The 27,940-nt window shown below is 46.3% G+C and overlaps 1 protein-coding gene across 2 annotated transcripts; it reads right to left on the bottom strand.

Annotated features, from left to right (window-relative positions):
• Positions 1–270: 270 nt before the first annotated feature.
• LOC111868954 (urocanate hydratase) lies at positions 271–26,581 on the bottom strand. 2 transcript variants are annotated; one of them, XM_023860086.2, is made up of 15 exons: positions 26,414–26,580; positions 20,968–21,098; positions 19,584–19,737; positions 18,142–18,332; positions 16,742–16,808; positions 14,851–14,994; positions 14,281–14,391; positions 12,326–12,499; positions 10,465–10,685; positions 10,271–10,386; positions 9,735–9,910; positions 4,220–4,319; positions 2,983–3,064; positions 2,277–2,387; positions 271–980 (listed from the first exon to the last, which is right to left on the bottom strand). In XM_023860086.2, exons 1-15 carry the CDS (start codon positions 26,540–26,542, stop codon positions 851–853), a joined length of 2,037 nt encoding a protein of 678 aa, XP_023715854.1. In that variant the 5' UTR covers positions 26,543–26,580; the 3' UTR covers positions 271–850. The 2 variants fall into 2 exon arrangements, with proteins under 2 accessions (XP_023715854.1, XP_023715855.1); XM_023860087.2 differs by lacking the exons at positions 271–980; positions 4,220–4,319 and having other exon boundaries at positions 2,300–2,387; positions 26,414–26,581.
• Between the last annotated feature and the right edge of the window lie 1,359 nt (positions 26,582–27,940).

Below are 27,940 nucleotides of genomic sequence, written 5' to 3' on the forward strand. Positions count from 1 at the left end.
CAGTGACCTCTAAATGTGACTCGCTTTGGACATTGTCCGTCGTTCGACTTAAGTCATAAATCCAGACAGTCCGTGAAAGTAGTTAAGTCAGCGAATCACGGGCGGTTTTCATGAGTAATGTTGATAATGTCATAAGTAATAAGGTTTAATTTGTCATTAAGATTTATTGCAATCTTAGAATTTATTTGTTTTCTTTGAATACAGTAGAGTCTGTAGATATACTCCATGTCCTTTGACACGTCAAAGGCAATCCCATACATTTTTTGGAACATATCGAACATCATGGAGCTGTGTCGTTCTTGTGACAGTAATAGAATATCAGCTATACAAGAGAATCACAGCGTTTTAGGAAACCGAGTGGTTCAGTATCGCGTTCACAAAATCCCGCCACTGGTCGCTATCCGCAGGCACACTAATCCAGCCCACAACCCCACGCCCTCTTCCTTTAGGATCCTTTCTTTATGTATCAGTGTATCAGAATATTATTTCCATCCGAATAGCTCCGTGGCAAATTATGCGCTTTCAGATGTGATCATGCCGTCTTCTCCTGCCCCGCCCCGCCCCTACTCCTCGAAGGGCAGTCTGTTGTTGGGTTTGTGCCGCGACAGTTCGCGCCATAAGTGACGGCACGCATAGTCAGAAACAGTCACTAACATAAGTCCATTTGTTGGAACGCTGCGCAGAGAGGCGAAGCAGGTCAGTCTGCTGCCTGGCTCTCTGCAGAGAAAGACGTCTGGGAACGCCCAGAGCTTCCCCTAGCCTTCTCTCTTGCTCGGCAATATGCCATCCATCACTTGTGGCGCGGAGCAGCTGTATGTCTGCAGGAGAAGAGGCTCTCTTGTGCGCTGTGTTAGTGGGGAAGAAGATTCTTCAGCACCTCTTCATCTTCAACTTCATGTGGCAGTGTGACGCGCAGTAACGCAACTTCCTTCATGGCTATCTTCGTGGCCAGGAGCGCCTTCTTGTTCCCCGACCAGCACCTGAAACAGTTTCAAGGATGCATTTGCCGTCAGAACTGCTAAGAGACGAAATACGTCGTACCGTGCTACCAGTGTTGTTTGAATTTTATTTAGACATGCTTTGCATTGGGGCACGCAGTAGCGTAGCTGGTTGAGGCACTATGCTACAAGCCGGGAGGTTGCGGTTTCGATTCCCGATGAGGTAACTGGATATTTCAATTGACCTAACCCTTCCAGCCGCGCTATGGCCCTGGAGTCGACACAGCCTCTAACAGAAATAAGTACCACAATCTTCCAGGGGGTAAAGGGCGGCCGGTGCGTAAGGCTGACGAACTCACCGCCATGTGTGAGCCGATTGCCTAGAAAATGTGGGAGTCTCGACGTCTCAGAACCCTATGGACCTCCACGGCCTGTTGCAGGGATAGCTTTACCTTTCTTTTTTCCTTTACTTTGCATTATACTTGAGTATGAATATGAGGGGTGACCCATAAAACTGGCCCTCGCACTGCGACCTTCAATGATCTATTGTGCTATTGCATTTCACTTTCTTCACAGTATAGGAATAACCAGCGAATTCCATGGAGTAGCAGAACAGGCTGTTATAGGGGAAACGCTATAGACCAGAAGCGCTCTGTTCGAATCTCGGCTGGGACGCCGACTGTCCTGGCTGAAGTTCTTCATTGTTTTCCTCAGTCCCTTCAAGTAAATTCCGGTATAGTATCTCAATTAGCCCGTGACTGCTTCCTTCCAAATCCTTTCCAGTTCATCGATTCATTCGACGGTATATTGTCAGCGATAACTGAAACAGTCGTAAAATAACCCGTTTCCAGAGGCCGATCCTTTCTGAGAAGCAGCTTGTCTCTAAGCTGGTCAAGAAATTGCGCGCATTTTATGGCCCATTACAGTTTTCACAAGAGCCGCCACTGACTTCTGTTCTGCGCCAGATGAAACATTAATAGAGCACTGAACGGAATTAGAATCCGTTTTATACTATCTTGTCATTATTTTAATTAAACACAATTTAAACGATAAAACACCCTCAGGGGTACAGTTTGCGGGTAACCTCCAAGGATCTGCCCTCTCTGGATTTTTGGTAAAATCGGAGTTGAAAGAAAAGAAGGTAATATTTCAGATATTACTATAAAAATCGGAGGTATTTTTAAAAATTATTTCTATTCCAAGTTCTCGAGGACGGTCCTTCAAAATATTCAAGTCTGTTGGCAATGCTCTGGTTGCCTGTCGTGACTTTGCTAGTGTAGCTACATTTCGGTAGCCGATCCTGAATGGTGTCTCAGGAATGTTAACAGATGTACTGACCTTCTGGCCACGCCGTTGCTGACGTCCCAGCTGAGCATGAGGGCGGCTTTCTGGGCAGCCGCCTCCGTGCCGTCCAGAACCAGGCCAAAACCCCCGTTCACAACCTCGCCCCTGAAAAATGACACCAACAGTACACTACCCCTCGCTAGGTTGCCATGAGGACATCAGCTTCTTGCCTGTGCTGATGATGTTTATTTATTGGGAGGAAATACCACAAACCACAGGAACTCTGTTTGGCGAAAGTGGGAGGGCGATCTACAAGTAAGCACAGAAATAATTAAGTGCATGTCGTGTCTCGGCACTATAAAGGAGAACAAAAGTCACAGTATTAAAAAAGGTAACAAAAATGAGTACCAGGAATCTTCCGGAGGGTAAAGGGCGGCCGGCGCGTAAGGCTGACAACCTCACCGCCATCGGTGAGCCGATTGTCTAGAAAATGTGGAAGCCTCGACGCCTCACAACCCTTTGGGCCTTCATGGCCAGTTACAGGGATAGCTCTGTCTTTATCTTATTGCTTTTGTAACACCCTGTCACCACGAGAGTGGCAAAACGCAGCTGGTCAAGCTAGCAAATGCAAATGGCTTTACAACTGACAGTCGGACAGTCCAACTTGGTGTCGAGACCCATGGCCATATGTCAAGTCCTTGTGTTATGGTGACAGTGGTCCTGGAGTTTCCCTTTTGACGAGAGGACGGGGCCAACCTACCAGCCTACTCCGCCACCGTTGTGAAGCGCCACCCAGGTGGCGCCTCTGAAAGAGTCTCCAATGCAGTTCTGTACCGCCATATCTGGAACAGAGAATTCGCTGTTATTCGTGTCGCCGTGACCCGTATCTGGATGTCTCTGCAAAATTTCGTACCTTATTCTTGTTTCATACGCAGCGCGCTATAATCCATTTTGTTTAGTAGCACTAGATTTCAAAATAAGCCATGAAGTCCGTCGTTAGTTCATAATTTCGGAGATACCGGGCTCGAACCTCAGCCCCGAGACCTGCTATCGTGATTGGAATGTTCGTCGTTTTACTTAGTGCTCCACCAAAATTCCGGGACGCTACCTCGAATTAAGAGACGACCATTTCTTTCTACGTCCTAGCCAAATAATTATTCGCCAGTCGCCTTTCGGCACTATATAGTCTCAGTTACTTACAGTGGGGGCACGCGGCAGCGTAGCTAGTTGAGGCTCTATGCTAGAAACCGGGAGATCGCGGGTTCGATTCCCCGATGAGGTCATTGGATTTTTCAGATGACCTAATTCTTCCAGCCGCACTATAATCCTGGGGTCGACTCGGCCTCTAACAGAAATGAGTACCAGGAATCTTCCTGGGGAGTAAAAGGCGGCCGGCGCGTAAGGCTGACAGCCTCACTGCCATCTGTGAGCCGATTGCCTAGAAAATGTGGGAGCCTCGACGTCTCAACACTATGGGGCTCCACGGCCTGTTAACAGGGATATCTTTTACTATTGACAGTGTCGTTAAATAAACCATACATAAGCAAGAAATCGTCTTTTAGCCGTATCTGACACTGAATCAGTTTGCGCTCGGTGTAACATTATTAATTTTGGGTGGGACTAAGTCCGTTGTACTGCGGCCACTTCTGGCCTATTGTACCAGCCCCAGATGATAGGTGAGGGTGATTGTGGAGCAACTGGTGGAATGAAGATTGGCAGGGGAAACCGAAGTACTCGAAGAAAACCTGCCCCCACTTTGTCCACCACAAATTCCACTTGATCGAACCCGGACCGCCGCGGTGGGAAGCCAGCGACTAACCGCTTGAGCTATGGCGCGGCCATAACATTAACAAACAGCCCACAATCGAGCCAACCATATCCCCCCCAAATTCAGCCCTGCTTCCCATTCTAGTGTCTTTTTTGTGGGATCCTCTGCAGTCAGATTATAATCTGACACTTCTAATTAGAAGTGTTTTGAAATCCTTCGGAACCCTCACCTGCCGTGAAGGCAGATCCGTCAGTGATGTTGGATGTTTCCCTGTAAGGGCTGTCTGCCCCACTCACATCATGATGGTCTCGGCTGATGACAACTGGAGCCTGAGAGCAAAAATATACCACAACAAAGTCTCACAAATGCATTCTTTTCTTTAAAAAAGAAAGCACCATCTTACCTCTGCACAAAATAAATACAGTAGTGACCCTTCTGTTGACCGTTAAAACTGGATGCTAAGTTTCTGTACCACTTGCTGTGACATTGAGAGCTCTGTATTTTGTTGTTTTGAATGGTTCTCACAATAAACGGCGACTAGATTCATAAACTGCACTAACCGGGTGGTCTCTGTAATGACGGCGATTGTGTTCCCTCTACGGTAGGAACTGAAACTTTATATAAACTAGTGATTCAGAAGTCTTGGCCAAATTCACAGAGCAACATAAACGGAACTTCCAAGTTTTTCAGTCCTTTTAATTACGTGTATTTAAGACAAAATTAAATTGTGGTGCCGTTTGATTGATTTATTTAAATTTGGTACGGATGTCAGCAAGGCTACCTTACATTTCTAATGTATTCTTATGTATAGGGTAGACTACAGACGGGATTTGGGTTGGTGGATGGATTTATTGACCAGTTATACACACAATTCGGAACTACAAGCAATTACAGCAACACTGTTAGTCTTGGCAATTCACAAATTACCGTAGCATCCGCTAAGCCTTTTCCAGCCTTCTGTGTTTTCACCAGCCGTTCCCTGGAAACGGCTTCTAACAGTGAAGATTCTTCAGGTTCACGCACTTACGTCCTCTTTTCATAGCCTCCCGTGCAGAACTGACTTGGTCGTCCCAATTGTCTTCAAGATAGCTCCTAGGCACAGACCAAGTAGAAACACCCCGTTTCCAACAGTACCTCTATTGTTGCGCTTCGATTCGTTTCTGCGGGAACGTGTTTACCGAGCCGTTGCCTAGCGAAGGCTCTGGTACATTTGCTTATCTCGCGGTCGTCGCACAGTAACGGCTGTACACGCTACAGTATCATTGCCAACATGTTGACCTACGAACTGTGGTGTGACAATTAAGGTAGTGGTTTGCAGTTGGTCTTAAGAGGCTCTCAGCCTCTCTTAGTACGTAACTTTGAATGAGGCGATGAGGTGAATAATGACATAGAAAGGATTCAGAAGGAAACGGCCTTGGTCTTATCGAGTTACTACTCAGATATTTGCCCGGAGAGACTGAATAAACAGCGAGGCATCTCAGGATATCGGTGTCCCCGCCGAGTTTCGAACAGAGCACTTCCCGATTACAGGCCAACCGTTACCGCTAGACCAACCTGCTCGTTGCGCCGTAAGTAATGAATTATTGCAACTGGGCGTGCGATTTTTGGTGTCGAGGTTTATCGTAAATCTAACTACAAATGTAAGCATTAAAAAATTGCAGACATGGAAACCGTGGAGACGTTTGAGGTAATGTCTTCGCTTTACGAAGATTCGCATTATGAATGTTCACTCATGCGAACTTCTGCAGTGAAGCGCATTCCCTCGGGTTTGATCGTCTTCCGGACAAAAACGAACGTGTAAGAACGAAAACGAAAACAGACGAACGCAACGTCGATCAGCCGGTTCGCCTTACACTCGGTTTTGGTGTGCATCATTTATAGAATTCTGCTGTTTTTTACATTGTTTAACTTATTCTGTGGCATGCAGTGGTTATAGCACGATAGGTTTCCGATTACTAGATCAACAAAATTGCTGAGTCCTCTTTTTCTTCGGTCGCCTTTAGGTCGTTCGGGAACGCGGCTCCCAGTTACAAGATTCCACCTATGTGAAACAGCGATTCACAATACGAACGCCCTTCAGGACCGAAACTATGGGCGAGGACTGCATATATCTACTTTGTGTAGTTAATTGTGAATGGAAGCATTTGAAAAAGAATATGGACTACGTAACTTCATTCCAGCACTTTTATTTTATTGTTAGTGGGGTGGGACTAAGTCCCTTGTACTGCCGCCACTTCTGGGCTATTGTACCAGCCCCAGATGGTAGGTGAAGGTGATTGTGGAGCAATTGGTGGAATGAAGATTGGCAGGGGAAACCGAAGTACCCGGAGAAAACCTACCCCAGCGCCACTTTGTCCACCACAAATCTCACTTGACCAGACCCGGGATGGAACCCGGGCCGCCGCGGTGGGAATCCAGCGACTAACCACTTGAGCTATGGCGCATTCCACGATAGCAGTATATTCTATTCTACTGTTTCTTTTGGGCAGGTTTATTTAATTTTCAGCACGTTTTAATATTTACATGATGCCATATCTGTGTTGTTCAAATAGTAAGTTAAGTACAGGTATTGTTAGTAGTTACTATAGGATTCTGACGATGGTGTATAACACACTGATATATTGGGTTTTTGAACTTTATCCATCGTCCTGGTTTTTAAGATAACTAATAAAAACACTGGACCAGTGATTGAGGCTAGCTCTTTCTAACGGACCCAACAGAATAGGTGTTTTCCTTCACCTGAGGACGGAAACAGATCCAGTTTCCGAAACGTCGTGTTTTTATTAGTTATCTTAAAAACCAGGACGATGGATAAAGTCCAAAAACCCAATATATCAGTGTACAGGTATTGTTGTTATAAAAATTTCGATGGCATTTCTTTCATGTCGAGACTTTTAAAATTTGCTAAAAAAGCAATTAGTATGAGAGACCACATGATATGCTTCTCCCTATTATTATAACGTTCCATTTCATGACCCAAACTTCCTGTAGATTGTAGCCATCTAACAAAAAAATTGAAGCATAAGAAGTCCCTGCAGTAGAAGACATTACGTCCGAGGAGCCTGTGTACCATTGAATGAATTGAAGTCGTTCTAAGAGCAATGCAAGCTCGTACTCAAGCTTTACGAATGATAATGCTCTACTGGAAATGGTCCATATCTCAGAAAGATTCTGTGGTCGTGACGTGTTCAGTGCTGCGTAATTATGTTCACTTCTGCTGCATTTCTGAAAGCGTTCATTAATGACGTCTGCGAGAATTGCTCAGCCGTCCACGAGCGCTGGAGTGTGCGATTTGCTGAAACATGCATAACTCTAAGAATGGAGTGCGCCAATTAATTCGCTCTATTCAATGATTCGCCCAATCATTAATTAATTCATTCCCCCATGCATTAATCTATTCACCAAATTTACGTTGTTTTCTTCTGCTTGAAGATGGAGGCAGCTTGCTCCTCCGAAACGTTCGTAACACTGAATCGAACTATAGAGTGACATGGATGAGGTTAGCGTCGACTTATTCGGGAGGTGCTCAATTCGAATCTACTCTCGACATCGGCGGTACTGATAGTCTTTTCATGGTTTTCCTCCGTCCCTCCAGATAAATGCCAGTGTAAATACTCCGATTAAGCCATGACTGTTTCCTAATCATTTTCAGTTCAGTGATCCTGTAGGCTATATGCTGGCAGCGTCAGGAAGTAAAGCACGGTTCCGTAACCAGAAGATCACAGTATTCTAAGGTTTCACCGCTGTGGAGACCTGAGGCGCGGTACAACCTCCTCACCAGTTCATTCTCTTGCTCACTTATTCTTCTAGACTTGTAACATATTGAGAGCGCAGAAAATTGAGCTCTCCTTTTTATGACTGTTGGACACCCAGCTTCCACCCCCCCCCCTTAATGACTTCAGCAATTTCCGACATCTCTTTCCATGGGAGCAACTTAGTTTCAGCAGCAGCAGGAATTATTCTGCGAGAACTTCCGCTATTGTTTGTAACTTGTTAGCAAAGCGTGGATTCTGCTCTACAGGCTGTTTACAAAACAGAATCAAGAATTTACGTGCAATGGTTCATGTTTGCAGCGGGTTCTCAACCACTCACAGAGCTATCTCCACATGTTGAAATATTTAAGGCTTCAAAGTGTTCACTTGCTTTCCTTATCCCCAGAATGCGGCCCTGTCATTTACAAATTAGTCCCTCGTTATCGCTTCTAATTACAAATGAAATTGCTCGTAACGATGCGTGCCCTCAGAAGGGGGCACAGTGGAAACGAGCCGTTTCCTTCCAAGAACATTCACTGTGATATGTTCTGGGTAATGAACCAAGCTGGCTCTACTGTGGCATGTCTCCTGAAAGACAAAATTATGAAACAAGCAGAGACAGACGTTACTAGAGAACGGCTCTGCAAACACGCCAGTTGCTAGGCACCGGCCCGATATCCGTCACGTGATCGCCGCGACACACACGCAATAATGGTAGCGGAATTTTCAGTGCGATCAGTGCCGAGGCTATATAACGAGGACGAGCTCTTACGTAAAGACCATTACCGCAGGGATTCACTTGGAAAAGAAAATTCTGGTCATCGGTCTCAGGGGCTTGACGCCAAGACGAACTGATTGGCGGTAAATCGTCAGACGTAAAGTAACTCTGACTTTGACTTTGATTTACGAGAGAGTCCTGAGACGGCAGTTAGAAGAATAGGAGGTTGGTGTGAGATAGCCGCCAGCCAGCGAGGACGTGAGCCCGGAAGCAAAGGAACGTCCACTGTTGGAAGACGTCAGCAAGCAGAGCAGTGAGGACCGCAACTGAAAACGCTAGTCTTTATATGGTACTGACCTATGAAATGTAGTCACGAGTTGTGTGTGTATTATTTTTATATTGCTAGTGGGGTGGGACTAAGTTCCTTGTACTGCGGCCACTTCTGGCCTATTGTACCAGCCCCAGATGATAGGTGAGGGTGATTGTGGAGCAATTGGTGGAATGAAGATTGGCAGGGGAAACCGAAGTACTCGGAGAAAACCTGCCCGAGCGCCAAATTGTCCACCACAAATTCCACTTGACCAGACCTGGGATCGAACCCGGGCCGCCGCGGTGGGAAGCCAGCGACTAACCGCTTGAGCTATGGCGCGGCCTGTGTATGTATTAAGTGACTAATAAATCCGATTACCAATCCAAACCGCATCACGTATCTGTCGGGTCGCTGGAGACAGCTGTTCTCTGTTTCTACGGAGAAGTTAACATTTTTGAGCGCCTGTAAGAAGCTGAGCCCCGCTAATGGCGTTTGACTGCGACACAGTGCAGAACTGGAGTGCAAACAATGGCTTGGCTTCTGGAACTCTGCAACTGTACGCAGTGCGGATGAGAGTGGCGTATGTCTGAGGCTGCGACATTATCGGATATAGACATACACGTCACGTCACTCGAGAATCACTAGATTGATTATTTAATGACGCCGTTAGTACTGAGATTGTAGCTTTGACGATATAATGATTTACGAGTGAGAAGCTGCTGGTGGAACTTCTGGCAAGGGAGACCGAAGTACTCGGGGAACAAGCGCCCCTATGCAGATTTATCCTCCATAAACGTCACATTACCTGAGCTGGGATCTGACAGTAATAGAATGTGAATGCGTGGACTTGGTTCAGCTGCCAGAGGATGGTTCTTCGAGTACCATACAAACATGGAACTTCTTGACAAGCTGAGCCAACTTTTCAAAAAAAGAAAGTTCTGCGCCATGAAGCCAGTATTATTACCTGCAATGTTCCGTCCCTCACGGAGGAGTTGAAGGCCAGAGCGAGGCGGGTCCTGCCCACTCTGTCGGAGTAGAGGATCCGCGCTTGGGAACCCACCACAAGATGGTGCTGACCGGCCTCTCTGATCCACCGCAAGTTGTCCAGATACTGCGCCTCCACCACAGGGGGCACTCCCTCTATACCCAAAAACCCCTACCCATTAGTAAATTCACCACAAGTGCACATTTTTAATTCCTTCCTTAGCGACGCTCTCAGCATCGAGGCCATATAGCGTCGATTATAGGAAGGTTAATGAATATGGATCAGTTACTACAACAAGAATTGGCAGGGGAAACCGAAGTATTCGGAAGTAACCTGCTCCGCTGCCACTTTGTTCCCCACAAATCCCACATGCTGCGACCTGGGTCGATCCCGGGTCACTGCAATGGGAAGACGGCGACTGACCGCTTCAGCTATGACACGGCCCTCGACAGTAATACTTAAGTGGTGAAGTGAGATTTCTGTTTAATTCAGGTTCAGTTTGCAACCTCACGTACCAGCAAGTATGTCCTCCATGATACGAACAGCAAGTTGATCCGTCACGTGTAAGTCGTCGGGGCTTCCCGAAGTGCAGACCCAGCGGAACGGGCCGAACCCGAGCGAGAATATGTCCCTGAGAACACACACGTACATGAAGACGAGGGCGTCCTGAGAGGTGACACATTGTTACGGACATCATGGATGTACTCACCCCATGATATCCTGTACGTAAGATGGGTACCGGAAGTTGAGACCCGTGGCATCTCCTTGCACCCCTACGTCCGCCCCCGCGCGCCGTGCCTCCAATAGAAACGCGTTGCCGTAGTCCCAGAAGAACATACCGCTCTCGGCTAGCTTGTTGATGGCGGCAACCTGCCGCACAAGGCTGGCCTGCACCAGACTCCTGAAGCGATCCGGCTCCATGGCCAGCACCTTCACAACATGGTGCGCAAATGCTATAGTTCCCCTACGCCTAAGCACCAGAACAAACATTGAAAGTCCCTCCTAGGAATATATGAATACCTCGTACAGAATGACCCAACACCTCAATTAAGTGGACAGTATTACCGGATCTGTAGGTTCCGGGTTCGAATTCTAGTCGGAAGACAGATTTTCTTGTTTTCTTCAGTTCCTCCTGGAAAATGCCGGAATGGTAGTCTTACCTAAAATTAATTCACTATCACTACCGTCCATGTTTTTTTTCCTTGGCACTACAGCCCCAGTGGGCCTAGGCCTACTTCCATGAACTTCTCCGTTCACTTCGGTTTTTCTAGATCTTACACATTCGGTAGGACTCCTTGGGCGAGTGATCAGCTCGTCGCAAGGCCTCTACCTGTACACAAACACAGAAAAGCGCACACACACAAACTAAACATCCATGCCCTGAGTGGGATTCGAACCCACGATCCCGGTTTCCAAGCGAGCGAAGACAGTACATGCCTTAGACCGCTCGGCTACCGTGACCGGCTTCCATGTTTTTACCAATCACTAATCTTTCGACATTGTAGGAACATGACGGCAATTTCGGTCGCGTGTCATGTGAAGTTCCGAAGCAGCAGTACGCAAACCAAAGGATCAGGATATGGACCTGTGGCGGGATTTTGTGAGCACTGTTATGATCCTTCGGATTCCGTAAATGTATTTCGGGCAATGCTTGCTACCATTGAGTCTAGAACCTTCTGTCTTCTCGTCTGCTGCGTAAAAATTAGAATATACAGAACTATAATTTTGCCTGTGGTTCTGTATGGGTGTGAAACTTGGTCTCTGACATTAAGGGAGGAACATAGACTGAGGGTGTTTGAGATCAGGGTGTTGAGGAGAATATTTAGACCGGAGAGCGATGAAGTGAGAGGAGGTTGGAGAAAACTGCACAATGAGGAGCTTCATAACTTGTACTCTTCTCCAAGTATAATTAGAATGATCAAGTGAAGGAGGATGAGGTGGGCAGGTCATATAGCACGAATGGGGGAGACGAATGCGTATATGATATTGGTGGGAAAGCCAGAAGGAAAGAGTCCACAGGGAAGACCAAGGCGTAGGTGGGTGGACAATATTAGAATGGATCTTAGGAACGATAGGATGAGATGGTATGGATTGGATAGATCTCCCTTAGGATAGGGACCAGTGGAGGGCTCTTGTGAACACGGTAATGAACCTTCGGGTTCAATAATATGCTGGGAAGTTCTTGAGTAGCAGCACAACTGGCGGCCCGTGTGCCAGTGCTCAATGCAAACGTCACCCTTGCCTATGTTTACCTACATGCGATTGGAATGACTTTTTACTCTTCTGCGATGTGACACCATGTTCTCTTTTAGTTCACCGATGTTTCGGGAGAATATGTTGCCTCCATCATCACGGTCGAAGGATAAGCCAAGCACCCACCAAGAGGTAAAGAGATCGAGCTGCATGTGAAAAACCCGGCTGGTTACTTGTTCTGTTTATTCTTCGATCCTGAAGATGGAGGCAGTACGTTCCTCCGAAACGTCGATGAATTTCTACCGGACTTGACGGCGTCACGTCCTAGTGACCGCTGTGAGAACCTCAAACCCAGCGACGTCTGTAAGGCACTGTACCTCTTGCGCTTCCACGTACTCCAGTTGAACGGGGTAGTATCCCCCGTTGTAAGGGTTGTGGCACGAAGTCTGGTCCGAACCCAGGTCTACCAGGAGTTCTCCAGTCTTCTCCTTCTCCTCCACCAGACGTTCCCACAGGCTCACAACGTTGCCATGGTAACCTATACTGACCGCCTGTAAGAAAGAATTTAAATTAAGCTTTTTTTTTTAAATTCGTTTAGTGGGGGATGGAGTCCAGCTGGGTCCACTCGGCACGGCGGCTACTGATTGGCCTATTGTACCTGCCCCGTGTGATTATGATGATGGAGAATTTGGTGGAATGAAGATTGGCAGGGGAAACCGAAGTACTCGGAGAAAACTCGCCCCAGTACCACTTTATCCACCACAAATCCCACTTGACCAGACCCGGGATCGAACCCAGGCCGCCGCGGTGGGAAGCCAGCGACTAACCGCTTGAGATGTGGCGCGGTCTGAATGAAGCTTAGTGCATGCAACTATCAAATGTTTATCATGTTACAGCTGCAGTTTCGATTGCTTTGTATTCGGTCCGGCTCTCCGTTCTCCTCTCTTGGTATTCGTGTTTTTCCTCAGTCTCTGCAATAGAATGAAGGGGTAGCATGTAGCATCTCTACTTGGGCCACGAACTTTCCACAGCCTCTCCAATTCAATCCTAACTAGTAATTAAATCCTCACTAATAATTCAGTCGCTAATAATTCAACCCTCACTAGTAATTCAGTCGTCACTAATGATTCAATCCTCATTAGTAATTCAGTCGCTTACAATTCAACCCTCACCAGTAATTCAATTCTCATTAATAATTCAGTCGTCACTATTAATTCAATTGCTAATAATTCAGCCCTCGCTAGTAATTAAATCATTCGATGCTATATAATATGAGCTATTGAAGGTACGGGTAAAATTGTCTTTCTGTTTAATTAAGCGTCACGCCATGACGACGTATGGTGGAGTGGAAGTTTTTCTCCATGCATTCTTAACGTCTGTACTCTATGGAGCTCAGTGGTCAATTTCACGTCTAGACATTTTATCCCCGTGGAAAAATCCCCCAGTACCTATTGGATAGAGAGCTGGGTGAGCCCCGGAGCCCATCTGAACGCTGTAGAGAAGAAAAAAGTGTTTACCCCTGCTGGGAATCGAACTATTCGAAGCGTCGTAAGTAAATCAACAAGATCAACATATACCTGTACCTCTATGAATCATGAAACAGTTATTTTTGGCTCTCATGCAGGAAACTCGGTTACCATGGAGACATGGAAACAGAACATTGGAACCCACACGTTCGCCTTGGAGAAAAACAAGTCTGCCTGCAACATGAGATGAACATTGCCGTGTATTTCAGACATTTGTCCTTAGTTTTCTTCTTTAGCGTGACTCGGTCCTCTTTCATTACTGACTGATATTAAAAAAAAGCCATTCCTGGCTCGTAAAGTTTGTAATTTTGTCACTTGTCACACGGTCATCCCAACAGAGATATAACTGCTAGGCTAAAGCATCGGTTCATCACGCTAACTATCTATTTATGGCCGGGATAGCTCAGTAAGCATAGGGACTAGACTGTGTCAAAACCGGCTCTAAGGCTTATCCAGCCTCCTATCCAAAGGGCACCAGGGCCTCTTTCTGTGGGGGTAAAGCGGCAGAGGCGTGAAGCTGACCACTCATTTCCATCTAGTGTCGAAGTTAAGAATACGTGGAGCTATGGTTCCACTCCCCCATACATCTATGGAGACAGCGTGTTTCTCTGAAACTTTGATATGTGTTGTCGTCATAGCTGAGAAGACCACAACTTGCATTGTTTGGCTGTGTATGTGTGAAGGACACGCTCATACTCTCCAGGCATTTGCGTGCTGCGGGACTGAGAGAAGCCCTCAGCTAGGATACCCAGTTTCAGTTGCAGCCCAAGACGTGAGGTGATAGCCTGTAAGAGACCTGTGCTTACCTTTTTGGTCCTCTTCGCTTCTCGGATGCGCCGTATCACCCGGTCGAGGTCTCGTTCTATCTTATGCAGCCAGCCCTGGGCTTGTCGCTTCTCCAGGGCCTCCAGACTGACCTGCGAAACGCACAGCATCTACAGGCTTGCCTAGGCCATGACGCTGAAGAGATATAAGAAGGAAAGCAAGACAGAGCAGGAGGGGACGGAGGATAGGAGGAAGATGCGAACAAGAGCAACGGGGAAATTGTAAAACAAAAGGGACAATAAGAGAAAGAAGAGAGGCCATGCCATAGATCAGGCTACCCACCGCACGGCCCAAGTTCAAACCCACGTCAGGTCATGTGCGATTTGCGGTGGATAGAAAGTGGCACTGAGGCCGGCTTTCTCCAAGTACTTCTAGAGTTCCCCTGCCTATTGTCATTCTGCCACATTCTACATTCATTAATCATCAGACGCAACATAGTCTCAACACTGACAGCGTCGTTAAATAACCAACCAAAAAGACAGAAGAGGGTCTGGAGGGATAACAAATGGAGATAAAGTGAGGAGAAGATAAAGTTATGATGTCGGTCTTACCTCCGCGACGACCCCGATGCAACCTGCAATGACGGCTGCTTTTGGCTGTGCGCCGCTCATGCCTCCGAGCCCCGAGGTGACAAACACTTTCCCCGCCAGGTCTTCTGTCCCTAGGTACTTCCTGCCCGCATTCAGCACCGTGATCTGCAAGTCAAGTCCGAAAGTATCGCGCGACAGCTTGTGACACTTATACAGAGTGATTATACATTATTGTCGGGGTTTCCGTGGCCTATAAGCGGAAACCCCGACAATAATTTAGAATCACTCTGTATATCGCTTTGCCCGCTGGATAGGAGCGGCAGAGCCTGTCGGACGGGCCTGCTTCTATCGGGAATCAAAACCGCGTCGTCTGGAATATGATATCGTGTACAGACAGAGCTGTGCTTGCTGCCTGTTCAATGCTGGTTTCTTGCTTGACTTACTCCTCAGCTCTAGAGATGGCAGCGATATGTTTCTCCGAAACGTCGGGTTGTCTCTGAACTACACAGCGATATATCCCAGAAAATATAATTCCTCATGGCCATCGCTGTTAGAACGTCATATCAAGGCCTGTCTTTGCAATTCATTTTATTTCCAAGCACAAATGGATAATTATTTTCAAATGCGCCCCAAATCGCGATGGTATTTCGTGCTCTGTTCCTTACTTACTGATTCCGCAAATAATTAAAATACAGTTCATATTCATATCAGCGCGGTAGCGTAGCTGGTTGAGGCACTATGCTACAAGCCGGAAGGTCGCGGGTTCAAGTCCCGATGAGGTCATTGGATTTTTTCAATTGACTTAATCCTTCCAGCCGCACTATGGCCCTGGGGTTGACTCAGCCTCTAACAGAAATGAGTACCAGGAATTAATTAAATCATTTTCTTAGGGAGTAAAGGCCGGCCGGCGCGTTAGGCTTACAACCTTACCGCCATCTTTGAGCTGATTGTCTAGATAATGTGAGACCCTCAACGTCTCACAACCCTATGGGCCTTCAAGGCCTGTTACAGGGATAGCTTTACTTTTTTAGTTTATTGGCCGTCCTGATCTGAACTGGATGGAACTCTGTGGTAATCCGACGCAATGGAGAGATTTTGTGTGTGCGTTTTGAACTTTCGGGCTCTCTCACCCGAAATTGACTTGAAAGTTGACAGAGGAGAACCAGACATAGAAATGTCTTTGCATTGGAGACGGGACTGTCAAGGTTCCAGTGCTCAGAGGCTGACTGTACCAACCAACAATCGATTTCACTCCCCTTGACCCTACGAGCGAGAAAGGTCGACGTGCACGGTGTAGTTCTGTAGTTCTCCGGAAGAGACGCCAGTCTCTGGGCCCGTTTCTCGTGGCGTGTCTTGTAACTATTTTATGAACCGTCCCAATGTTGGAGGCTGTATCGATAAGGAAGTGAGCAGAGGACTGGCGTGAAGAACCGAGATCACGTGTATCTGATTACGTAACCAGCACAGAAAGTCCCGTCTTATTGAAATCAGAAGGCTCGTTACTGTATTCACAAGAGACCACCATTGGACACCATCCTGAGTAAGATAAATTCAATCTTCACCCCCCACGTACCACCTTTAAGGTCCATTTTATTAATATTCTCCCGCTTACGCCAATGTCTTCCAAGTGTCTCAAGTTTTCCTACCAAAATTTTGTATGCATGTCTCATTTCTTCCCTGCCATTTGATTGTTTATAGCAGAAGAAGTGACGGACGGGGAACATACATGGTTAAGCGTTTACCTAAACACCTGTGTGTGTCTGCTGCTTCAGAACTTCTGAAGATCATCACATGTGACGCCGATATTCAATGAATTTGACTATCCCTGCTACACAATGTCAGTAATTCGAAGTGCGTCCCTAAATGAAGCGAGAACCGCTGTTATTGAAGTGACATGAACTGTCCCACTTACCGTTGTACCGTGTACGATCCCTTGAGGGCCGATGTAGCAGTAGCTGCCGGCCGTCATCTGCCCGAACCTGGGAAGGCAGATCGACACTGTGTAACTGTTCTGACGTGACCCTCCATCACATATTGTTGAGAATGTGGGCTCCCCCAGTGGGGGGAGGGGGGGGGGAGAATTCAGCCAGTTTTGCAAGACGACAGATATGAAAGTGGGTTACCAACTTTGATACCTACTATTCTTCCTAGAATATTCAGGAAATAATAATAACAATAGCTTTAAAAATAATTCCAGTTTTTGGTATTTGTATAGTTCATGGGGGCTTGCTTCCCGCACCCCACCCTTGCGGGCGCTCATGATGAAGAAAATTCTTCGGCCTAAGAGAGGTAAACAAATAGCGAATGCAGAACATTACATGGCCAGGAGCATCATATGCGAGATTTGAGGTTCCCATGGCTGTTAATATGAAGAGAAATATCTTCTGGGATCTCTGACACCGTGTAGTTCGCTAGATCCTCGCCAACATTTCGGAGGAATGGGCTGTTTCCTGAAGGCGGTGGCAGTGTCTTCCTCCGAAACGCTGAAAACAGGCTACCTACTACATAATGTCCTACCCAAGAAGACAGCAATATGAAACTTCACCGCTGACAAAATCTGGAAACGTATAACCAACACCTGTTGTAAGAAACCCAATTTCTACGCTGAAATATAATAATAGTAGTAGTAGTAGTAGTAGTAGTAGTAGTTAGTTAGTTAGTTATTGGAGAGGGTGGGTTTCCCCATGCACTTAGACCAGTATTGGTCTATTGTGCTTCCCTCTATGATATTCTACCAGTCTCTATACCCTACCGATATTGGTGCGTACCATCAGTCCCGACCGAGCCAGCGAGTTCGGCCTCTACTGGCTTGGCGGTATCTATAATGCTTCCCCCATCTATCAGAGGCATTAGAAACTACTGTTGGGCGGGAAACGTCCTTGAAATTGGCTCAGTGACCTCCTTTGGAGATATGAGGTTCTTTTACATGCCGTAAAGCTACGACACGGGACACGCGGCTTAAAAGTCCCTCCCGGAGTACTTGTTCCATGAATTTTTCCGCCCTTAAAAATTCGACACCTCCGCCGGGTTTGAACCCGCGTACCACGAGTCATGAGGTGGGAACGTTACCTCTAGACTTCGGAGGCTGCTTAGTAGTAGTATTAGTATTAGTATTAGTAGTAGTAGTAGTAGTAGTAGTAGTAGTGGTAATAATAATAATAATAATAATAATAATAGCAACACCCGCCGAACGCGGTACTCCTGCGCCGTTTTCGAGAGGTGCGGGTTCAAATCGGCCGTGAGACCCTCTATCCCCGACCAAGGTGCAACAAAGGACTGTACAACCATAGGCAGATAGACTGGAACACTCACATTGTCACCCCCAGCGCGAACATGTTATCGTAGTTTTGTCTGCTGGAGTAATTGGGGATCACCATTCCGTTGGTGATAACAGCCCGGGGAGCAGCGGCACCACTGGGAAACAGCCCCAAGGGGTGTCCAGAACACATGACCAGAGTCTGCTCCTCGCTCATCTGGGACAAGTACTGCATAGTCAGCCAGAACTGCAAAGACACATACACAGAGTCACTTCGTGCTGTCAGAGCAACGTCACTTCCTACTCATAAACGGAAATGAAAATCTATCTGTCTGTCTATGGCTCTACAGCCCTTGTAGACCTTGGCATCTTTTTCACTTTCTTAATCTATACACAGTCGGTAAGACTCCTTGGACGGGGGATCAGCCCGTCGCAAGGCCGCTACCTACACACAGAGCAACACAAACACAGAATAAAATCACACAGATATCAATGTCTCGAGTGGGATTTGAATCCACGATCCTAGCGTTCGAGAGGGCAAAGATGGTTCATGCCTTAGACCGCGCGGCGGCCACTGTGATCGGCTCTTTATTAAATGAGTAGGTCTGTATCACATAAAAGGTAAAGCTGTGAGACGTCGAGGCTTCCATATTTTCTAGACAATTGGCTCACAGATGGCTGCCCTTTACCACCAGGAAAATTCCTGATACTCATTTCTGTTAGAGGCTGAGTCAGCCCTAGGGTCAATTGAAAAATCCAATGACCTAATCGGGAACAGAACCGCCAACCTTCCGGCTTGTAGTATAGTGCCTCAAGCAACTACAGTACCTCGTGCCCCCTATATCAAATAGCAGGAACAAATTATGAAACTCGTTTCAGGACTAGGCAATCCTCTCTCGAAATCATGTTTGCCGCTCTCTCACGCTCGTGACTATGGAGTTCACCGACTGATGTTCGGCTTTTGAATTAAGTTTACCGGTACACATATGCGTACCGGCGCGTACCGGCTGAAGGAAACCAACTTCCTATCATTTCTTCTTACAAAGACTCAAATATTGGTGTCGGGATAACGACGGGCTACGGGCTGGACGACCAGGGTTCGATCGTCGACAGGGTCCAGACCGGGCCCTGGGACCCACCCAGCTTCCTCTCCGATGAGTATAGCGGACCCTTTCGCCGGAACTAAAGCAATAAGGGGTATAAAGCTGCACACTTATTTCACGCTAGTGCCGAGGTTAAGATTGCGTGGATCTGTACCTCCACTTCCGTAGTCTTCATGGCGTAGTCCTTAATTAATTAAACAGAAAGACAAATTTATCTCTAGGTTCAATAGTTTGTTTGGAAATTTGTTCTCAAACATTTGGCCTACAAGTTTTCAATTCTCACAACCCGCATCTGCATGCACAGAGGAACTCGGTATGAAGTGCGTCACATCTTCAGTTACATTTCAATTGAAAGCGCCGGGAAATCTGAAATATCGTGCGGCTACTGCACGCACCTGTGCCCAGTTGGAGAACACTTGCCCGTTGCCACCGTAGGTCACTAGTTCTTGGGGGAACTGCGCCACTTCCGGGTCCAGGTTGTTCAGAATCATGAGCATTATGGCCGCTGCGTGCTGATTCCTCGCGGGGAAGTCCCTCAGCGGGTAGGCTCTGCAACCGGCAGCACCTCTTCATCACACTATCCATTTAATCGTACGTAACGTGTTTCAGAGTAACAAGTAAAACATGTAAAAACCCTGAGGCTTAAAACCATGATTTTCAGATTAAGTCACGGGGCATAAAAGTTTGTGGCGATGTTATATTAATAAAATTATTGACTTTTTGGAATTCACATAGAGTTTTGGTGGAAAAACCAGAGGCAAAGAGAATACTAGGAAGACCTAGACGTATGTGGGAGGTTAATATTAAGATTGATTTCAAAGATAGGATAAAGATATAAGGTGTAATAGACTGGATTGGTCTGGCTTAGGATAGGGACCAGTGGAGGTCTCTTATGAACACGGTAATGAACCATCGAGTTTCATAAAAATGTTGGAAAATTCTTGAGTAGCTGCGCAACTGGCAGTTTCTAAGTTATTGATTTTTTGGACATTATCCATCGTCCTGCTTTTTATTTAAAAACAACGTTTCGGAAACTGGACTCTGTGTCCGTCCTCAGGTGAAAACGTACTGAGCTGGACCCACACGAAAGAGCTATATCTGGGGACAGGGACTAAGAAGCTGGGTCGTTCTTGAAGGGTTGGATTAGGGTTGCAGGAGTTTTGCCAGGTGAGAAAGAGGTCAGCGCAGTATTTCTATATTCTAATCATCGGAAAAGCATAGTATGCAAGATGAATATCAGTAATGACCGCATCAGTGCGACAGATGGTGCTGCTTGCAGCTGCTGACAAGGTTTTCATTTGAGTTTGAAGAATATTGATATAAGTGAAAATCAATAATACAGGCAGATGTTCACAGTAGCTCCGCGGTCCCGATACAAATATCGGCCTGCGGACCGTACTTTGTCACTCCTCCACTACACCATATCCCTGACATAGCTAATCCAGTACACAGGCTCCAAACCTATTTCTTTAAGACCAGTTTATCATCCCATCTATGCTTAGGTCTTCCGGTCTCTTCCATTCAGGTTTTCCGATTGAAGTGCATTCGTTTCTGAGGAGTGTAACACCCTGTAGTCCGGTAGAAGTTCATCGACGGAAGAGCGCACTGCCTCTTTCTTCAGGGTTAAAAATTAAGTCAAGCAAGTCAGCGAAAAGCAGAGATGACGGTGAAGAACCCGCAGCCCTCCGGTTACGAGGCAGAGTGGAGTTAGTTAGTTAGCTAGTTAGAGGGCTCATCTCACTCACTCACAAAGTACCGACATGCGCAGTATTGTCTCACCTGACGGGGAACTGCGGCAAGAACCTGTACATGTAAATATGGCCGTACTCCCTCAGTTCAGACTCGAACTCTAGGGCTAGGGCACGATGGGTGCTGGGCGGGAAGTAGCGCAGGGCGTTCTGTACAGCCAGCTGAAACCAAAATCACAATTACAAATCATTCTAACAAAATTTAGAGGAAGCAAGAATTGTTAGAGCACATCATCAGAGGAAATCGAGGCTTAGATGGGAGGATAATAATAAAATGGACCTTGAAGAAAGAGATTGTGAACGTAGCTGGATGTAAGGCTCACTGCCATGCTTTTGTGGTGAAGGTGTTGGAAGTTTTTTCTTCGATAACAAAAAAAAAAAAAGAATTTATTGACCAAATTATTATCTTCTCCGAAACGTCGTAAAGATCTATCATATTACAGGACGTCACATATGAGAAAACGGTACGCTTTGTAGACAATTTGTTGAGCAGTTACAGCTATGTCTATTGCGGAAGGGGTTGCATGGGGTTAGACAGACAGCATTTCATGTCATTATCATACGTAATTCTCCGTGCTTTGTTTTCCTTCATTGGGACAAATGTTCTTCTCAGTACTTTCCTGTGAAATGCATCCGGATCTGATTCTGCCTTTTTGGCGACACTCCAGCTTCCACTTGCCTACCATATCACCGGTCTTATCGCCGTCTCATGCAGCAATTTCTTTGTTTGACGGTGGATTACTGGGTAGCAGTGAAAAATACATCCTATTTGCTTGAAGTCTTCGGATCTCCGTCTCCTCGCCGCAGTTTGCACTTTGCTATGACCCCAGATACACAAAGTCCTCAACATCCTCTGTTGTTTTTCCCATTAGCGTTGCACTGTGGCTCTGCTTATCTGCCATTTTTATTTGTGTTCATTTCGAAGTTAATTTCTTTTGCTGCTGTAGCCAATTCATTCTACATTTCAGTCGCATCTGACAAGGACCGAAAGGTAACAGCAATGCCATCTGCATGAGCCAGAACACGTGTTGATTTACATTCTATCGTCAGCGGCCTCCGTAGTCTAGGGGTAACGTTCCCACCCCATGACTCAAGGTACGCGGGTTCAAACCCGGCGGAGGTCGTGGAATTTTCAAGGGCGGAAAAATTCAGGGAATAAGTCCTCCGGGAGGGACTTTACGCCGTGGGTCCCGTGTCGTAGATTTACGGCACGTAAAAGAACCTCATGTCTCTAGGAGACCTCTGAGCAAAATTTGGTCAAAAGTTTCCCGCCCAAAAGAGTTTCCAATGCCTCCAGTAGATGGGGGAAGCATTAGGTACCACTGCCAGAGGAGGGGGGACCTCTCTGACAGAAAGGGACTAACTATTAGATACCACTGCCAGTAGAAGGTTGGAACCTCGCTGGCAGAAAAGGGCTGATAGTAAGCACCAGTACCGGTAGGGTATGGAGACGGTAGAAATTAAAAGGGGGACGCACAATAGATCAATACTGGTCGCGGTGCATGGGGAAATCCACCTCCTCAATACTGAATAACTGAATACATTCTATCGTCCCTTTCAGATCAGTGCTTATCTTCCTAAAAATAAACTCCGAAACTAAATTAAGTAGCAGAGGAGTCAAGGCATTCCATTGTTTCAACCCGTTGTTCTGTAGTTATCGCATTCTTAACCTAGTCTGCTCCCTCGGGCTGCTTTCGTTCTGATGATTTCAACTGGTACATGAAAATGGAGCGTTGATTCTTATAGCTTCTCTCTGTTAGTATGGTCATAGATGTACTATATCTTAAATAAGTCGACATTTTACTCCCAACATTTTTCCGATATCTATTTCAGAGTAAATGTATGGTCCATGGTAGATCTGCCTTCCCGCCATCCGGTCTGATATTCCCGGGTCAATTGCTCAGCAATGCTTTCAAGCCGTTTCCTGACAATACCTCACTATTTTGTATGTGGTAGACAGAAAGGAGATCTCTCTGAATTCATTGCACGTTAATTTATCCCCTTTATTATAGATAGGAAACGTGTTATGTGGGCCATAATCTGTTCACCACTTTCACTAGAATTCCATTTGACATTTTCAATTTCCAGGAGAAACTGAAATGGTGGAAAATCTACCCCTTTAGGTGTTTGTCGGAGGCGTACGTTTGTCATTACCAACTTCCATTCTCTCATCACACAACGCCAGTATTAAAACTGGAATTGCAAAGTTTTACATTGGCGTTTCTATGGCAACAGAATCCCTAGGAGCGCCATCCAGCAGACGTACGTCTGGATATAATAACAGAGAGCAGTAGAGAACTCAGCCCCTGATCCTGGAGACAGAGATAAGCAAACTGCTGTTTCACCCGCAAGGATTTTCCTCAAATTGAATCAAAGTTTCTTAATTCCTTCTCTTATCTTCTAAGCGTTGATTCGCACCAGTGGCGAATTCGCTGATGGACTGTCTTCACTGCGGCGCTTCCTTTCCTTACCAAACATTGATGCTTTCGAACCTCAGTTTAATCTGAATTATGTTTAACATTTCAGTTCCTCATAGGAAAACACAGGATAAATAATTGTTATTTATATCGAGGTTCGTATGAAACTCATGAATATAGTACTGGAGCAAAATGCAGAATTAATTAGCTTTAAAGCAGGGACCACATAAAATTAATCAATTTTCCGTAGGATTTACACTCTTAGGATTTGGGTTTGAAATCCCAGGGGGGGGGGGACTCTTAGAGAGAGACAGGCATAGAAGGAAGGATCATACCAAAATGTGTCTGAGTGTGGACTGGATTCTTCTGGCTCAATATGGCGCCCAGTGCACACTGTAATAACCTTCGGATTCTGCAAGAGGCTGGCACTTTGCCACACTCTCCTCAACTGCCTTGCTCTCATCGTCTCAGCAATGTCATTATGAAGCTCCTCATTAATCAGTTATAAACGGAAAATACTCGTAAATTTCAGGGGTTTACACGTGACTTACACTGGTCGCAGCGCTTATGACGTCTGACACTTGCTGTGTGCCGCCGTCCGGACACTCCTGTGCTGGCAGCGGCCCTGTGTTGGGCCAATGCTCCGTCCAAGAAATCCCACCATTTGTTTACATCATTTCAGAAGATAAATATTAGTCACATGTTAGGTCGGTCCCTTGTCACCACGGCATGGCGCGTCCTCAGGTTGCGGATAGAGGAGACGGCCTCCAGATATGGAGGGTAGCTGCGACTATACTGAATAAGCAGTCGCGGACAACCGACAAGGAGTGTTCTCCAGCTTGGGGGCTGGGTGTGATACTAACAACTCCTCGCCCTAAAAAATAAATTTGTTACTAAATGTCACAAAGGGCCTCTGACCTGGACGGGTTCTTTGGATAAACGACGTAAGCTAAGGAAAATGGACATGAAATTCGATACATGGAATGTAAGGAGTCTGTACAGGGCAGGTTCCTTCGTAACTAAAATGGATCTTAGAGACATAGGATGGGATGATGTGGACTGGATTGATCTGGCTCAGGATAGGGACGAGCGGAGGGCTCTTGTCAACACGGTAATGAACTTTCGGGTTCTGTAAAATTTTGTGAAATTCTTGAATAGCTGCACAACTGGCGGCTTCTCAAGAAGTGGGAACAGGCCAGAGGAGTTGAAGAAGAAGAAGAAGAAATGTGACGTATGTCCTTATTCCTCTTGTTCCAGTATTTGTTGTTGCTTTATCCCAGTCGGTCGGTGAAAAATGTTCAAAGTTGCCAAGTTATTAAATGACCAGTTGTCATGGAAACACAAGCTGTAGCCCGAGATTGCTTTCTGCGACTTATTCTGTGAAGGCAAGGACGCCAGGTTCCGGTGGGCAGATTTGAAATGTCACAACTTCCGAGACGGTCTTAATATTGCATCTGATGTTCACCCAACCGGCAGATACACTGTGTATCTGTGTCTAGTATCCAGGAAACTACACGACGTTTCTGATCTCTGCCCTTTCATACTTCCCGTTTGTATCCTTTTATGTCACCCAGCACCTACGAAGTTACGTTATTTCTCTCGTTTTATGTCCGGTATTTCTGCTCAGTGATGATAGAAATTGTGTCGGATGTCATTTTATAGATTGCCAAGAAATGAAGGCGCGTTTGTATGATGCTACAGGTTGTCCGGTTTATCTTTGGTTTGAGAGAGCACAGAACTAAAGCCAACGCCGAGATATGGCTGAGAGTCAGGTAGGATAAATCCCGTCAGAATTTCAACAGGGATTTGTTGCTTTTATCAACGACATATTTTGCCACATATTTATTTATTTATTTATTTTATTGCTAGTGGGGTGGGATAAGTCCCTTGTACTGCGGCCACTTCTGGCCTATTGTACCAAGACGAGATGACAGGTGAGGGTGATTGTGGAGCAATTGGTGGAATGAAGATTGGCAGGGGAAACCGCAGTACTCGGAGAAAACCTGCCCGAGCGCCACTTTGTCCACCACAAATCCCACTTGACCAGACCCGGTGGGAAGCCAGCGACTAACCGCTTGAGCTATGGCGCGGCCACGTACTTATTTAACTGTGATCCACTCTTGAGGGACAATTTGAAATAACAATTGCAGGCTTATGCTATGGACTTGATAAGTTACACTTACACTAATGTATCGAACTTGATAGCATAATAATGCGCACTAAGCAGTGCTGCTATCAACAGGTAAGCTTTGAAATTCAGTCGGCAAAGGTGCCCTCTACAGTACCGACTCTTCGCTGCCACTTTCGCTCTAGCAACTTCGTCACACTTCGGCCTGCATGCAAATAAGGTAGCAACGGCGTGATAATCTACCTTAAAATGAAATAAAATATTTTAGGTGCATTTTACATCAAAATGAAGAGCAGAACAGCGTGACAACAGAGCAGCACCAACTTACACTCCTGATGATAGCCGGTTAGGCCGAAACGTGTTGGTTGCATAGCGAGCGAAGATGTCGAAGTGTGAATATCAATACATGACGAAGGTGCACAAAGACGGCGGGAAGTTAAAAGTAGAACTATCCCTGTAACAGGCCCTGGAGGTCCATAGGGTTGTGAGACATCGAGGTTCCCACATTTTCTAGACAATCGGCTCACAGACGGCGTTGAGGTTGTCAGCCTTACGTGCTTACCGCCCTTTACCGCCAGCCAGATTCCTGGTACTCATTTCTGTTAGAGACTGAGTCATCCCAGAGGCATAGTGAGGCTGGAAGGATTAGATCAATAGAAAAATCCACTGACAATCATCGAGAATCGAACCCGTGACCTTCCGGCTTGTAGCATAGTGCATGACGGCGAGGAGTGAGAGCATAAAGTTTGAATGCACAGTGCAACAGAACGCTGCAGTATAATTATCGTCTGTTCATATGGAACTTTTATTTTTCTTCTCTTTTGCAGAGCCCTTCGCTTTGCGCAAGCGCGCTAGAGCTGATGATCCTAGTTAGAATACAGGTAGTTCGAATAAATCTGGAAGAAGGTAAATGCTGTCAGATGAGTACTCACTCTCTGCTCCGGGGCGGTGAGGTTGTGGCTCCTAACCGGGGCATGAGGCAGGGCTTCGTCCCGTTTGCAAGGCGGTGGCAGTGGCTCCAGGGGAAGCCCCCTTGACAGTACTTCCAGAACTGCAGCCATGTCGGGCGCTGAGAGCGAACTGACAACGCGCCGCGCTGCTCAAGGTGAACACGGATGTGCATGCATGTTGTTTACCAGCTTTGGTCTCACCGCACCTGAGAAACAGTTCACACCCAGGAACTGCCTTCGCAGAACACGGTATCCGGTTTTAGCGTCTTCCTCCTCTTGAAGGTTACGGTATTTTAGGATTTGAAGCCGTGTAGTCTGGTTGCCAACGTTTCGCAAGAACCTACTGTCTCCTTTGATCCCTCCATTTACATAGGATTTTTTATGCTGTGGATAGACGCAAATATTACGCAGTAACTGCCTTCTAAAAGAAGTTATTCAAGGAAAGATAGAGGGCCGGATAGAAAGGACCAGAAGACGTAAGAAGATGCTGGATGACCCTGGGGACAGAAGAGGATATTCTCATTTGAAGGAGAAAGCTCTAGATCGCATCAAGTGGAGGAACTGTTTTGGAAGAGACTGTGGACCTGTCGTCTTGACAGATTACAGATGAATGAATGAGGCGCAAATAACCAAAGTTGCTGTCTCAGCTGTAACCACACCCACTCAGTAACTAAGGTTATGTAGTGTCGAATAATAGGATAATCGTGAAAAATTAATTGGAAAGGGTGTGCAATGAAGTTGTCGGAGGCTAATTTCAGTTATTGTTCCCATTTAAGGAACGCCACGAAAATCCCTGGTCAGAATTTTCGGTGTGCTAAACGAGATTCGAACGGGACATCTCTCGGTTGTAAGTGAGAAGCGTCGCCGCTTGGGACAAGTAGCTCAATGTTATAAATTGCAAGCGGAGTTGACCTCAGGAGCAGTCTCCATTTGGTTACTGACTTCTTCACCCCGACTCCTGTTTCCCCTGAAATGAAACCCTGCAGACACAACTCTACTTACTTACTTACGTACTTAATCCGTGCTATAGCTTAAGCGGTTAGTCGCCGGCTTCCCACCGAGGCGACACGGGTTCGAACTCAGGTCAGATCATGTGGGATTTGTGGTGGACAAAGTGACACTGAGCAGATTTTCTCCGAGTACTTCGGTTTCCCCTACCAGTTCTCATTCCACCGACTGCTCCACACTCATCATCTAACACCCGGAGCTGGTACAATAGGCCAGTAGTGGCCGACGTGCCAAATGGACTCAGTCTCACCCCACCCCAAGAAACTAAAAAAAAATGCTATACTTACTTAATGTTTGACTCTACAGTCCTCTAAGAGCCTTGTTTTTTTTTTTATAACAGATGACCATTCTTCTCTATTGTTTGCCTTTTACCTCCATTTCTTCGTTTTAAGCTCTCGTAAATTATTCTCCACATCTCAGTCTGGGCCTTACCAACATTTTCTAGCTAGTGGTTTACTTTAAAAAATTCTGTTAGCCACCCTAAACACCACAAGGGAACAG

The sequence above is a fragment of the Cryptotermes secundus genome, unplaced genomic scaffold (genome assembly GCF_002891405.2).
Source record: "Cryptotermes secundus unplaced genomic scaffold, Csec_1.0 scaffold1090, whole genome shotgun sequence".
NCBI classification, from domain to species: domain Eukaryota; kingdom Metazoa; phylum Arthropoda; class Insecta; order Blattodea; family Kalotermitidae; genus Cryptotermes; species Cryptotermes secundus.

What these genes read in the sequence shown, in the direction of transcription:
- LOC111868954 (XM_023860086.2), bottom strand. Translation starts at nt 26,542, where the DNA reads ATGGCTGCAGTTCTGGAAGTACTGTCAAGGGGGCTTCCCCTGGAGCCA. An exon ending in TTGCCGCAGTTCCCCGTCAG is followed by an intron (nt 19,738 to 20,967) that starts GTGAGACAATAC and finishes TGCCGGTTGCAG; the next exon opens with AGCCTACCCGCTGAGGGACT. An exon ending in TACGTACAGGATATCATGGG is followed by an intron (nt 10,387 to 10,464) that starts GTGAGTACATCC and finishes GTGTGTTCTCAG; the next exon opens with GGACATATTCTCGCTCGGGT.